Below are 15,904 nucleotides of genomic sequence, written 5' to 3' on the forward strand. Positions count from 1 at the left end.
GTGTATATTCCCTTTTACTCAGAGATCACCACAGTGTCATGCTTTTGAACAAATAGCTAACCAAAGAAAATGGGATGCAGTATACTTACAGACTCCGATAGTAGTCAGCCCAGGAGTTGGATCAGGCTGCTTTGCCCTCAGCTCTCGAAGTAAGTGGTTTACGGCCGCCCACTCAGAGCTCAGGTCTTCTAATTTCCTCTTTAATAGAAAAGCGCATGTGTTACTTATTTGATTAACACTTTGACCATAACTTAATTCATGAAATTATTAATTTGTTTTGTGACTATATTATTGGATTTCTATTATATTTTACTTTTACATTAATTTTCTTGGTAGAATTCCTTTCAATAGAATTATAATTATTTTAGCCAACTACCCAACAAATATTTATTGATTGCTTGCTCCATATAAAGCCTCCCTCGAGGCACAATTTCATTTAGAAAAAAAGTCAAGCGCAAACATTAGGGCAAACAAAACAAACAGGTAACAGTCCCCTCTCAATCTTCTGCTCCGCTCTTAAATAGTATCTATTATGGCCTCACACTGGGATTATCCAGAGAACTGTAACAAAATCCTAATGCCCTGCCTTACCACAGGTCAATGACGTGAGAATCTCTTGGAGAGCCAGTGGTAGAGGTGGGGATACCCTACACAGGAACCCTTCAAGGAAACAATCTTGTTGATGAGGGAGATGATGTAGGTAAACAGTCTTCAGCTGTCATTGCCTTCAGGGACTGCCTCAGCTGCAGAATCAGTCCTCTTAGGGCCAACCCCAGCCTTATTCCGTGGTGGATCAAGGTGAGGGTATATATAGATAGATAGAGAGATAGATAGATAGATAGATAGAGAGATGGAGAGATAGATAGATAGATATAAAGATGCAGCCAATTTGGCTCCGAGCTGGATGACTATGAAAAGCCATCAGAGCTGGAGAACATCCAGTGGATCGAGCCAGCTGTATATATGGGGAGAAATGAGTCCTTTTTCCCTACAGCAGTGGTTCTTTCCTTTACAATCAACACATTCACCTGGAGGCCTCGTTAAAACACTGATGGGTTCAATAGGGCTTAGATAGGGCCCAAGAATTTACCTTTTAAACAATTTTCCAGGTGATGCTGATTGTCTGTGACCAAAGCCTAAAGTATCCATCATACTTAATGAGTTACCTAAGTATCTTACAGTATACTAGTTAGGTATCCTCTTTGGGAAAAAAAATTAAGAAAATGGACTCCGAGCAAAGCTATGGAGGGAATGGCAGAGACAAAAGATGGACAGAGCCTTGGTTTCTGTAATAATATTAAGGCAGGAAAACTGTTAGCTGGGAAAACATACACTGTACTGACAAATGAGCAAGGAAAACACTGCTATTGTGAAATTTTTGGTTAGAATTAGCAACATCTTACTACTACAGTAGTAGTATGACTCTTACTTACAAACTTTGCCAGCACATTCTAATGGTTAGCAGCAGCATTTGGATATAGTTGGAAATGCTTATGCTTATGTTGTAGGGAATACAAATATTTTACTGACACTGGATTTAGTTAAAATGCATACTTTTAACAAAAACTGCATTTGGTTAAAGCAATGTTGCATCAGTGTTGGAAGAGCCAGCAACTACAAACTCTTTAAAGAGGTGTTGAGTAAATAGGAATGGTAATGAACCCATCCTAACAACTGGAATGTTTTATATGCATGTTGTGGTTTAGTGCTAAGCAGTAATGTAATGCTAATCATTTCAATAAAAGCATTCATTTGTTTATTTATCCTAGGAAATAAAGGTTCAGCTGCTATTCTGTGACAGTGCCTGTGCCCATTCCTAAGCTTCCAACATGAAGACAATCTCTAAACATTCACAGCCTTGTGGAGAAAGCAGAAATGTAAACAAATGACAGCAGAGGTCTGGGGACATAATAATGATTTCTACAAGGCACACTGCAGGAACAGCTGCACTCAGCCTGTCAAAGTCAACAGGTTGCCTAAGAAAGCTAACATATGAATTGGTCCTGCGAAACAGCTGGACGGTGACAGTGGAGCACCAAGGTGGAAAGAACTCATTCCGGATAGAGGGAAGCGTATGTCCTAAGACACGGGGACAAGAAACATTGACCCCTTTCAAGAGAATACAGTTTTCCCTGGTTATCTGGACTACAGTTCATAGGAAACCATATGGCATTGCTAGATCATACAAAGAACAATTGATTAAGGTCTTGTAATGTGAGATTAAAGGATTGTCTTTTAAAACCAAGAAGGTGTTTGGAGCAGAAGAGTGAGGCAATGAGATTTGTGATTTTCAGTGTGAAGTCTTTATCAAAAGAGAGCAGAGACATGAGTTGAGAGATTAATGTGGTTATGGAAGTGAGAAGTGATGTTGACCTGGGGTTTGGTCAAGTAGAGAAAGGGGAGGAGGAGGGAGGGGGAGAGAGGCTGTATTTGAGCTGGGAAGTACTGAAGGGAAATTTTCTGACAAGATGTTTTCTCAAGCCCACCCTTTCATTGTGTGTCTTTCCAGTTAAACTCTGTGCCCTCTGGAAAGCAGGAAATAAGTCTGTTTCTTGTGTGTTGCTCTCTTCATTCTGAAACCAGTTCATCCCTGCTCTTTAAATATTTCTGAATTGAATACAAGTACATAAAAATAGCTCCTTGAATAAGAAAAAAGAGTCAATTTAGTGTCCCTCTCCCGAACTTGACTGCGGCATGAATTACATGCCACTGAAGACTCTTCTTCCTGAGGAATTAAAGGATCTCATGAAATTTTTTCCGGTGTGCAATAATTCCACTGAGGTGTTGAAAATTCCTGAATAAGACTGTACAGTATTTGAAAAACTAATCCCTTAAGCCAGGGTCACATGTTCAATTCTCTACCAGGGGCTAGGTGATAACCAAGAGAACAACAAGACTTGGCTAAAGCCGATAGCCACTATTTTAGCGACAATTCGTTATTGCCACTAAAACATCAGTATGTGTTAAATATATGCATATATATGTATATAACCAACAAACACGCTACTGATCATATTTTTACATGAGTGTATGCCAGAGAAGCTTTTCTCATGTTCCCAAAAGCATAAAAAACCAAGAGACTTTATTGTTGCATTGTGGGGAGTTGAGGCCAATATGGATGTGTATGCTAAGGAAATGTATAATTTAATATGACGAATCCATGCTAAATGACAGTATGTAACTGTTAAAATCAACAAACTAGGTGTATGTAGAACAACATGGATGGATCTTTAAAACGTAGCTGTTATTTTTTTAAAGGCTAAGAAACAAGATTTATAGCACAATAGCTTTAAAACTTTAAAATGTAGTTATAAATAATATTGCATGTGTTATGAGAACAAAGCAGAAAAGGAAATGGGAAAAGAGATATTGTTATACTTTAGGAATCTTGGGAAGTTAAAAAAAAAATTAACAATTAAACTATAATAATGTAAAAGCAAACTTTTATACTTTTTTGAAAGAAATTTTTGCTTTGTATTCCAGGCTGGCCATGAACTCAACTATGTGGATTAGACTGGTTTTGACCTTGTGATCTTTCTGCCTCAGCCTCCCAAATGCTAGGATTATAAGCATGTACCACAATGTCTGGCTAAAAATGAACTAAAAATGTATCTTTTCCTAACATACCTATCATTTATTCTCTTTTGGTTGTCTATATGTAGTGGGTCTGATATTGTGTCAAATTAGAATTTTTATTATTTTTTGCCCAAAATTCATATTGTTAGATATTTATTATCATATCGATGAATATAAACTTTGTTATTTATTAAAAATGTCAGCCTTCAATGACAAAAGATGCAAAGATGCCTCTTATCAGTATGGAAGCTCTCCACTGATCATCATGACATGTGGAAAAAATTTTCCAGTACTGATGTCAGAGCCTAAATAATTAAGTATTGTGAAATTCCAGTAAATACTATATTTGGTCTCTGGGTTCCCAGGTGAAGTTTCAGTAACTTTACAAGGTCAGAATATTAAGAGCAACTAGAAGCAACCATGCTGACAATAGGAAGTACTAATAAAGAATAGTGAAGAAACAATTAAACATAGAGGCTTGTAACTAAGAACTGTAGTAATCCCGGGCATTTAATGAAGAGATAACAGTTTAACATATGGTGAAGTCTCCTCATGCATCATTTAGCTTATAGGAAGGAAATCCCTATGTACTGAGAAAAAGAGGGAGGGAGATGGGGAGGAGGAGAGCGGGAGAAAGAGACATGAGGTAGAGGAGGGAGGCTGGAGCTAGAGATTGACTCTACTATTTCTGGAGAGCTGCCTACTCTTCTACTATATAAACATATGACCCTAGAGAGAGTGATGAAGAGATTTGAAGGTTTACTGTTCCTGCAGTTGCCTCAGGGTCTACTTTCTTCTCCTAGCGTTAAGTATCAGTGGAGTTTGATGTTAATATTTACAGATTGTATTTATCCTACAGCCTGGCTTCTAGAAGCAAATTAGCCACTGCATCTGACCTTCAACTGAAGAAAGATCTACAATGAAACTCTTCATGTTCCAAGTGCATCACTGTATAAATTAACAGAACAAATTGATGTTTTAAAGATATCCTGAAAAGTAAGAAAAGTTGAAATTAGTCTGTGATTTAGAATCGAAAGTTTTGATTTCATTACTACTGATTGTGTGATCCTTGGCGAATCAAAGAGGTCACTCAGATTTGCCATCCTTGAAAAGTGGATATAATACTACCACCTAACACTGCTTTGTTGGAGAAAGTAAATGAGATGCTTTATGTGAAAAGAACTCTCTGAACTGAAAAGTACTGTAAAATTGTTGGTTAGATATTATGCACAGCTTAATGAAGCAAAACAGAAGATAGTCAATAAAAGTTTCCATGAAAATTGTTATGATAAAATATTTCAGTGCTTATAGGACTAGGATTTGATTATCTGAAAAATAATATATGAAAAATAACATGTATGTATATATTCAGTTTCCCATTTATTAATATGTAAACTTTGAATATCATATCCATTTATTCAAATGTTATGTTGCCCATTGTTATTCCAAGATGGATAAATGGGGGTTAAGAATTTCAAACACAGAGGCGGATTTCAAAGATTAAGTAGTACCCTTGATTTTCCACAAACATTTGAGGATATTGCAAAGGGATAAAAGTACAATAAACAGGATGGTATAATTCCAAACTTTCCATAATTATTAACCAATGAGATCACTTATGAAATGGCTATAGACTTTGATTTCACTCATCCCAAAAACACTCTTGTAACTTTAAGAATGCAGTGCACTTTAGAGGTAAAATTGATGGTAGTTTTTGCAAGTTCTTGTTTTTTGTTTCATTTTGCTATTTGTTTTTCTGGCATGTGCCCATATTTCCTATTTGCTCAACTTTGCTATGAGGCTATAAAATTCTTTTAGGCAGCAAAAAATATTTGGCTGCAGCAAACAATACAGTATTCTTCACATAATAAACTTTAAACAATGCCCAATAAAAGTTTATAAAAGGTAATAATTTGTTATACATGACAGCAATCCATAAGAAAATTAAAGGCAACCAAATATTTGTTTAAATTCCAACCTCTTTAAATATGAAATTATTGAGAAAATAGTTATAACATCATACATTTGACTAACTTTCCAGATGTTTAGAATTTTGAATATTAATGAAATTACAGGTCTCCGGCATTTCTCAGATGAGCTCCATATTCAACAGAATGGATTCATACTTTACTCAAAGGGAGAAATTTACAGACTATTTTAAATGGTAAATTTAGTTTCATTACAGGCAATTTTTGCAGTTAAGCATTATTTTCCATGGTAGACATTTTGCTTAAAAATGCTAATTTAATGTTAAGACAATTCTAACAAATGATGTGAAATTTCTTCTTTATGAAGGGCAAGAGTTAATTACAAAAAAGAGATTTCTGAATATAATTGCCTTCTCAGGTTTGAAACAGAATACAGCTATTTGAGTTTGAACTTTTCATAATTTAAAAAACATATCTTTCTCTTGTGTCAACACTTTGCATGCAATTAATATCTGTTGAATAAATAAAGGAATCCACCTGTGGTTTTATATAACCAGACATGTATGTGAATACTGTGGCTGAAACATCTGCATCTCTATGTCTGTCCCTATAAATGCATTTAATATGAGTGAGGAGCAGAGGTAAAATTCAAACCTCGAAAATATTTGCTTCCTTAGCTATTAAGTAAGCCTAAATTGAGAGTCTTCTCTCAAATATTTCCTCAAAAAAAAAAAGCATCAGCTTAGATTAGAACCTTTATAATTTCTTCTGTGGCTCAACTGTTTTGTTTTGAACACTAAATGTTGCATGAGACATGAGTTTCGGTGTTTGCAGAAGGATTCTGACAGAATTTGGTTAAGCAATAACAACCACAATATGAAGAAAGCCGACAAACCATTAGCAGCTGTTCCTAGTGTATAATCTCAGGCTTACCAGTGGTGGAGGCAACTGTAAACAAGTATTTTAAAGATAATTTTGAAAAGCAAAAGTTAATATATTGGTGAAATCAAGAATAAATATTTAAGGAGGAAAACGAGAAGATCAATTTTTGCTAATATTTTGTAAATTAGTGTGGAAGTTTGTCATAAAAATCTCAGTGATGGCATAGAGAAAGTAAGAAGTGACCCTCCTGGCAGCTGACAGCTAGCGAGGCCATAATGGTTCCAGTAGGACAGAAAAAAAACAAACAAAAGTGCCTAGAGAAAATAAACTAGAGTCAAAGCCATCCCATGGCCATGTTTAGAACAATACAGAGATAAGGTTACTGAAATGACTCAAATGAAGAAGCACTGCTGCTCCTTTAACACAGATATGGCTTAGCCTTGTTTTATTCCTCTCACCTGCTAGAAAAGAGCTGCTAAGATATCTGTTCACCTCAGTGACTCTTTTGACAGACTCTTATCCAGACATAGCTTCTACTTCCCTAATTCTGCAGCTAACTCAACTTGTAAAAGGCTCTTTCTAATGTCCTCTTATTGAGATGACCTATCACTTTTCTGGTGTGCTTTCTCCCCTGCTGAAATTAGCTAAATGTTCCTGAGTTTCTGGATTACAGGTATGTAGTCCTATTTGGAGATCTTTAAAAGGCCTGTGTGGGGATGCCAACAGTATCATATTGAACATAATTTAGTAGACAGAGGGTGAGTTCTGGAATTCTGAGATGCACATACAAAGTGTTTGGATGAAAGTGGTTCATCAAATGTAAACATGGCAAAAGAAACATTTTAAGTCAGTGTGTTGCTGTGTAAAACGTAAGACTGCAAATATGGAAGTACTACACAATTAAGAAATTAAACACAATTAGATATTTGACAATCTTACCCATATCTTTAAAAGTTTCTCTGGACAATTTTCTCAAATCTCATACAAATGTTACCTTCAAAGTGGGAAAGTGGGGCTCTCCTCATGTTTGAACATTGTGATTAGCATTTATTCACCCTCTCATAGTCTAAGATTTTCTCCGCAGTTATCAAGCAAATTTGGATTTTTAAAAAATAAAGCACTGCTGCTCATGTATTAGTAAATCATAAAATATCTTGAATACCATAGTCTTCCTTCTATCGGTACTCTTCCAACATTTTCTACTGTCATTGTGCTCATGGAAAGAGTCAGGCAAAGTGGACATGCTCATTTAAGGGGCCAGCTTACATTGTCATCTCTGTTAATTTTTGATGTTATAAAAACATTGTACCAGGCAAATGAGATTGTACACATGATGCATGATTCAGAAAATGCAAATATTATCATTCTAATAATATATAACTGAGCAACATTTTGACCAGTAAAACAATAATTAACTCCAGATATTGTTGTACTCATAATAGTATTCAATTGAGCCAGCTTTATATCGTATATAAATCTTCACACACACACACACACACACACACACACACACACACACACATCTGTTGTAATATATTGAAAATTGCTAGGCAGAAAATAAACCCTTAGGAAGTTCTTGGAAATGTTAAGCTGTTGATGTTGGCAGTAGAGAAAACTTGTTGGGATTAAAAAAAAAGCTTAATTTAGTTAATTAACAACAAAACAGCTGGGAAAATGAAACATCCCTGGTTGTGATTGACTGTAATTGAAAATGACTAATGATGCTGTCATTTTGCAGCTTATAGCTGAGGAAATGATGCCTGGAAGATTATAATTGTCCTCTTGACCATTTGTCTACAGCAATTATTTTGTGTTAAAGTTCAGGATGGAGGCTTTTGGCCAGATGCTTAAGATTCCTTCTGGCTTACATTTACTGTTGTATTTAAAATTCACTAAAAATAAGCAATTAAAATATATTACAAGGCTCATCTAATCGATATTTCTTTCGATAATATAAAAAGCTAACAAGTCAAAACAGCTAGCTTCATCTTACCCACTTCAGCAGGTAACTAAGACATTTAAAATTCCATTAATGTGCAAACAAAGTCTTTGTAAATAGGGAAGGGTGGAGGGGGTGAAGGGAGGGCAGAGGTATGGGGGAAAAACAAGAACCAAGCTATATCATGTAAGGGTATAAGATCCCAACGATGAATATCACTGTACTGTATACTTAGAAAGCACCAATAAACTCAATGAGATTAAAAAAATAAATAAAATGCCATTAATGTTCTCATTTATAAGAAAGGTAATGTAATAATTTTAAAAGATAAAATTTTTAACATTTTAATAGAAAGTTAGATAAAAAATAAGCCTAAATAGAATAAATGCATCTAAATGCTTAAATGGTACAAGAGAGTTAAAAATACAATTTTAAGAACAAAATAAATTGTTTGCTGTGAGGTTGTTGATATTGTCGGTGATGACAGTCATTTTGTTGCTTTTTAACTGCTAAATGTGCTATGCTGGAAGACCTAGGTATTATTCCCCGGAAAATGCAACATAGCAAAATTGAGCCAAGCAATGGCTCAATAAAATATAATTCCCAAAGGTATAACTTCAGCAAAATTTTAACTAGTTTATCTAACTTAAGCAATTAATCTTTAATGCTATTTGAGGGTAAGAGGAAGAAGCTGTATACAAATGGTACGAAGTGTTTGTGTATGCGGTGAGGGAGGAAAGAGCAGGGACAGTGAGAGGGAGGGGGGGGGAGAAAAGGAAGCTACTTAGAGATTGTTCAGGTAATTTTGCACCGGAGATCTTGCGCTGTATTTAATGTCATTATAACAGTCACATGATGTATTTTTAACCTTTAATAGGAAATCCTCAAAGAAAATAAGAGAAAAGTTGATTAGATAGGAATTTTTTAAAAAGAAAAATGCACCAGCTTGGGAATTTTAAGAAATGCTAGAGAAGTTAAAGAAGAAAAGGCAAAGTAGATTTATAGGGGTGAGGCCAGCTCCTAGTCAGGACTCTTACTTGGGAGCTGAAAGCAGGAGTCAAACAGACAGGCTATCTGATTCAGAGTTGCCAACAGACAGGCAATTTCCTAAGAAACAGAAGCATCCTCTGATGTGGCCTTAATTAGAATATCTACAAGCAGAGGACATACTAATTATCCATTAAAATACCGGATCCTGCATACCCATTGTGAGGGATTCACATTCGCTTTTTTAAGACTATCATTCCTTTCTTCATAATTGTCATAGTTTCGAAATGCTCCTGTCCCCAGTAGGAAAAAGAAATGGTAACGAACTTCCTTAGGACAGTATACTCTAGGCTGCGCAGATCCACTTCCCCTTCTATTAAGGAACGAGAAAGCTCAGAGTTAGGGCAAGAGGTGTTAGAAATAGCACGTTTGAAAATTTTTGATATATGGACTCAATGTTGAAAAAGGCTTTGTTCATGTCGTATTAGAGCAATGGATCACCCTTCAAAAATCATCCTTAACCTTTCAAAAAGAAGCTTCTGATCCATGCAGAGATTTTAACAGCTCCCCTCACAACTTTCTGCCTTATGTTCTTGAGTGCCATGTTGTGAATGTGAGGCCATGTTTTGGGCTGTGACAAGCCCCAGCTAATCTTCAGGTATTTCCAAGGTCATGGTGCATATCAAAAGTTGCAGGGCTTGAAGGAGTAGTTCATTGGGAGAGCACTTGCCCTCCATAAATAAGGCCCTGGGTTCCATTCCCAGCACCGGAAAATAAAGATAATACAAAAGTTATGAGTCTATTATTTCTGCACATTCCTTAGCTCCCAAATCAATCTTGCTCTTTTGCCCTTATCAAGCTGAAATGTTTATTCTTCTCCAAAGTCCAGAGAGAAGTGGTAGAACAGGGATGAGTTTTCACCTATATTGTTCCCTTCCTAAATGAGCCGAATCCAGATTAAAGGAGAAAGGAAGAACCCTGACTATGACAAAGTGGTTTTAAGGGATTGAAAGAGAAAAATTATATGTCCTTATTCTTTCTTTCATTTCAGAACAGTAATTCTCCTTTCACATTACCAATGTAACAGCAGAAAGTACACCTGCTATGCTCAGATTGGACAGATCACTTTTCTGATCTCAATGTGATCCAGGAGTTGAGGGTGTGGTTGGAGATGTGATTAAGTTGCCACCAACTGCTTGCATTGTTTTACATCTAATGAAAACAAAACTTGTCCCTACATTCAATTAAGATTTTTCTTTCCTCTCTTTTTTATAAAGGCACAAAATAAAGCCAAATTTGTGCACATTTGTAATCATTATAATTGGTCCTAATCCCTGGCTCATTGTAGTAAACATATTAAGTTTTTGAGAATCAACCAAGAGTACACAGAATAGACTTAAGCAATGGTACATTGGTCCCTTTCATAGCTTTCCAATGAGAGTTATTCTGGTAACCATCCTGGGAGCTTGCTTTCTTTACAGTACTAGAGAAACCCTGAAATTTGCTGGTTTCAGGACTGTCAGTTACTCTCCAATCCAAATACTAAACATATGTTAGTTTATGAAAATGATCATACTGAGCTTGAGCCTGGATGGAAGCTATTTTTCTGGATTTTAAGAGTGGAGACAAATGTATTCCTGAATAATGTATGTTATCCACAGCGAAACATGTGCCTTTTAGCATCTGGTATTTGGACATTATGTTTCGGCCCAAACTTTAAATTTGCCTAAGGGAAAATTCCTTGTAAGCTATAGGAAAAACAAATAATTTTCCAGAAATGAAGCTTGGGCCAAGCACAAGGGAAACTAAGCAATGACCTTAGAGACAGAATCTGAGTCCTGGTAATATTGTTTACAAGGACAAACTGGTTCTGTATAATGAGGTTATTGACCTGCACTGTTTTAGAGCACTTTTAAACATGAGGGTGAAACTCACTAAATCTCAGCCTGCAACATTAGCTGAGAAACCAAGACTGATCAATAAATAGCCACCATCACAGGCTCCCAGGAACTTTCATCATAATGGGAGCCATTGTAATTTTGGTCAGGTACAGAGAATAAGGTAACCTATACCTAATGTCTATTTATCACTGGACATTCATTTGAAAATGGAAGCCATTGATTAGCTGTTTTTGAAAACTAACCAGGCTCTCCATCTTTTCCCATGTAATAGCCTGTGAAAAGAATTTGCCCTAGACCTTCAAAATGCAGAGAAGAGAAAGAGGTAGAACACATTCTTTCACTCGCGCCATCTTTTGACTAAAGAAAGAAGCAATTACATAACATTTCACTAAAATTTCTTGACCCAATAAAATATTGAAACCCCAGTGACGGCTTTCCTTTTTCATAAGAAAGAACAACAGAGAAGGGAAAGGTCACAGACCATATTGTGATTCTTTACAGCTGTTGGAGACAGACAGTATGATGCAGTAGCTTGATTTGAATTAAGCCAAACAATATGAAAAGCATCAAGACTGGCAAGCGAAGCAATAAAGCCCCAAAGAATTTAATCTACCTTGAAGGTGGGACTACTTTTTGTATTGATGGCAGCACACCAGGACAGAAATGACTCCTTTAATGCAATGACTTGTTAATAGCCTTAAGATCACAATGTATAAATAGGATATGTTGATCAAAAAGACAGCTTTGCCTCTGCTATTGCACTATGGCCAATACTTCCTCACACGTTATTTCATTGATTATAAATAGACCACATCAATGGCAAATGTACAACAGGGGAAGCATAACCCATTATGAGGTAATGGATATTGCCAGAGGTTGCTTCATTACCTTCACTGGCTGAGTGGCTGGTTTTTCCTTGTACAAATGCTGCCCTTTAGACAAAATCTTTTCCACATCCGGTTGTTTAGCTTGAACTGCTACTTCAGTTTCCTGGGGAAAAGAACCCATACAGTGCAGATTAACTTCACAGTTAGCAATAAAATTACTAAATTTAAATATACCCTTGGAGACTCCACATGTATTGCAGATCAATTTCTACACAGTACAGAGTGGGACAGAAATGCAGCTTTTGGTGCAGAGAAAATAAATTAGAGGTCTCTGTGAAACACAGAGTGTGAAGTTTAAAAAATCACCTTCAATTATATCATAGTACTATAACACAGAAACACAGACACTAACTTTCTAGTTTTCAAAAAAGTACAATGCAATGAGGGGTATAATGTATTAATATAATTTATGCATATAAATACTAGTGTTAGCTTCAGTAATCTCAATAATCGTGATGTTTATTTTGCTCTACTAACTTTTACCTTACAGGATTCTGTTTGAGGTTTTGGATCTAAATTCTTTTTTGAAATGGAAATCAAATAACGCTTTCCACATCACTGTTGAAATTAAGTTTCTTTCCAAAGAGTAAACACTAAACACTTAAAACCACAGTATCAAAGCTTATTATATATTAAGCAGTCAAACTAAATAGGCCTTTTAAGGAATGATTAAATTATTTTTTTTGCTGTTTTGTTTTTCCTTAGCCCGCAGAAGGCTGAAGCATGACAGAAAAAAAAATCCCTTTAGATTTATGAATACAAAGTATTTCATTACTGGCTGCTGTCTAGGGCTCTTGGAGAGAGAACAAGAGAAATGTGCATAAATTGAAGCTGAAGGAAGTGAAGTTAAATATTACAGAAGACTTTTTGGATGGAACACTTGTTAAACACTAGGATAGAGTATTGATTAATCAATGGCAGGCATCAGTCAGGGCCTAGGCAATCTTCCCCAGGGAGCAGCTTCTGATTAACCCAACTCTCTCTTCCTCCCGCTCCTGCTCGGGAGCCTCTCCACACTGCTGTGAGAACGTGTCTTCATGCCATTATTTCCTTTCTACACAGTGTTTGTACCTGTTCTTGCTCAGCCCAGGAGGGCAAGAAAGCCCTGAACCCACATTACTGCAATCTTGTCCTGCACAGCAGGACATTTTGTAATTTATGGGTGCTCAGCACAGGCTCTTGAGATACACGATTTCTCCAGTTCCTATAATGACTACCAGGGAGAGACAAGTGCTTTGGTCAAGGTGTCTGTAACATTAAACCTAACTCTGAGTGTTAACAGGTATGTGCAAATCTCAGTTCCTTCAGAATCGTGAGCCTATCTACTTCATTCTTCTAGAACTGCAGATTGATGGTCTCACTGCCCATTGCCCAGAAAAAGTATTGTTCCTTCAAAGTGCAGTACCCAGACTGACTGTAACTCTTTTCAAGAACAGGAAATAGTTCTGATCTCAAATCAGGAATGGGGCACATCCCTTTTTAGGTACTGAAATACTAAAAAGTCCCCAAGCCACTCTTGATTTACCTTTAAATGCTTTATTTGCAAAACATTTGGGTGTACTGAATGGTGACATGATGTCAAAATACTTGATAATAGAAAATAAGATGTTAATCTAAATGAAGTAGAGGAAAGAGCGTATCTTTATCAAGGTAAAGATTAGTTACAGAAAAAGGTAACTAAATTTTCCACCTATGTTTGATTTATCTATATCATGAATTATCAAGCCAAGTCCATGCATATCTAAATTATACATTTAAAATTATATACGCATTTTATTTTGAAAAAAGGTAACCTGAAGCAGTGTCACCATGATTCATAGTGTATGTATGTGTTTGTCTAAGATAAAGTGCAGTTCTTATTTTTTGCTGACCACCAGGAACTTGTGAATTGATCTTGGCAACTACTGGTAATAGACAAGGTGTTATGATGAGCTTCACCACAGTCACAAATTGTGTCCTTGATGATAATATAATTACCACTTATATAATGGCTACTCTTTACATTTTCCCAAACCCTGACTGAAATGGATGAGAAGAAAGCTCGGATGAGCAAGCTAGTGGTGGTGTTGGTAACAGTTATGTGACTAACTTGCCCTTGATCTAGCAGAAAATCAGAACGTTAATATTTAGACATAATTCCATTCAAATCCCAAGTTCATGCTGTTTCCACTAGTATAAGCCACTTCTCCACACCTTATGCAAAGTTGCATCATGTAACTCACTTGATCGAATTAAAATTATTGCTTAGAATTAAGAGATTGAACTTTCACCCCCTGACTCTTTCACGATGTGAAATGTGTCTGACAAAATGTCATATTTCTCTGAAAATAAAGGACAATCACACTTGACCTGCAAAGTCATCAGTGTTCTGCAGTGTAATTAGGGATCCAGACAAACTCTGACCAAATCGTGGAAGATGAATAACTCTGGGCAGCAGGAGGATTCCAACTTGCTGTAGTAGTCTTTCCTTTTCATTGGGATTTTAAAAAAATGAAACCAAAGACCACTGTTCTTATTGCCACACTACAGTCTTATTTACCCTATTCATGTTGCTTGTTTTATCCTTCATGATAAACCACAATTAGTCAAATTGCGTGTGTGTATTACTTTGACAATTCATATGGAATTATTATGTATGAGAACAAGTCTTGTGTCTTTCCTGCTCAGTGATTATATTTCTGGTCGTACCTATCATATTTCAATATTTTTGCATTTTGAGCCTGTGAGAATTTCATTAAGTTGTGTATTAATAGAAATATTTGTTCATAAACAGTAGAATGTTTTTATGGGACTGACAACTTTGGAAATAATTTGCTAGACTCATATAACATACTCTTCTGAACTTATTTAAAAATTTTTATATCTTCATGTCATTGATTACAAGACTTTTAAAATCTATTCTTATGATAAAATACAAATAGTGATTTTATAGTTTATCTTTCCATTGAATTCTTTTTAACTGAAATTCCATTTCTTTGGCATTTTCCCTCTTTGTCAAAACATTTGCACAATTTAATTTTCATCTTGGAAGCCAAGGAAAATAAAAAAATACAAATGTTTTAGCAAGTGACTATTTTATATAACAGATGCCAGAACATGAGACCTCAAAGCAGGTACTTAATAATTATTGCACTTAAAGCACAATAAGTATATCTTTCAAAAATTCTGTTTTTTAATTTCTGTGGAAGTATAAACCTGGTGGGACTGGAGGACTGTGCTTCCTGCAAAAGCTAGCAATTTCTGTGATCATTAAAACCATTGTTAGTCTCAGTCTTCCTTCAAAACTCTTCCACTGCCATTTTCTTCAATCACTGAGCATAAGATGCCAATATTCTCTTCAGATTCCTTTAACATTAAATCTCGGTTACATTTGACACGACTTTTATCTTTCTTAGTATTTATAGAGTACCACTTTTGCATTAGATATCAATGTACATCTATTGTACCACTTTTAACCACCATTTTGGGGTGGTATTAGGGGTTGATCCTAGACCTTTGCATTGAGGTATAATCCCAAGTCTTTGTTATTTATTTTGAGATGGGGTTTCACTGAGTTCCTAAACTACCCAGGCTGGGTTTGATTTTGTGATCCTTCTACCTCAGCCTCCCAGAGCGTTGGGATTACAGTTGTGCGCCACCACTCTCATCTTAAAATGATTTTCTTAAAACAGTGTCTTGGATGAAATCCACTGCATCGTCCGTTCTACACATTTATCATATGATTTTTGAGAGTCAACCATACGTTACATCCTGGTACATAGTACCAGACAGAATTCAAATCCTTATTCATACATGCAGATATAT

The 15,904-nt window shown here is 35.9% G+C and overlaps 1 protein-coding gene across 6 annotated transcripts in view; it reads right to left on the reverse strand.

The window, feature by feature from the left end:
• Dmd (dystrophin) overlaps positions 1 to 15,904 on the reverse strand; it is a 2,130,457-nt gene that overhangs the window by 691,168 nt on the left and 1,423,385 nt on the right. For all 6 annotated transcript variants that reach the window (XM_033760401.1, XM_033760400.1, XM_033760399.1 and 3 more), the window contains exons 49-50: positions 12,102 to 12,203; positions 90 to 198 (exon numbers count right to left, since the gene is read on the reverse strand). In XM_033760401.1, coding sequence (XP_033616292.1) covers positions 90 to 198; positions 12,102 to 12,203 — 211 coding nt within the window. The remainder of the gene's footprint in view (positions 1 to 89; positions 199 to 12,101; positions 12,204 to 15,904) is intronic.

Source organism: Fukomys damarensis, unplaced genomic scaffold (genome assembly GCF_012274545.1).
Source record: "Fukomys damarensis isolate Sample0158 unplaced genomic scaffold, DMR_v1.0_HiC HiC_scaffold_39, whole genome shotgun sequence".
In the NCBI taxonomy this organism is placed as follows: Eukaryota; Metazoa; Chordata; class Mammalia; order Rodentia; family Bathyergidae; genus Fukomys; species Fukomys damarensis.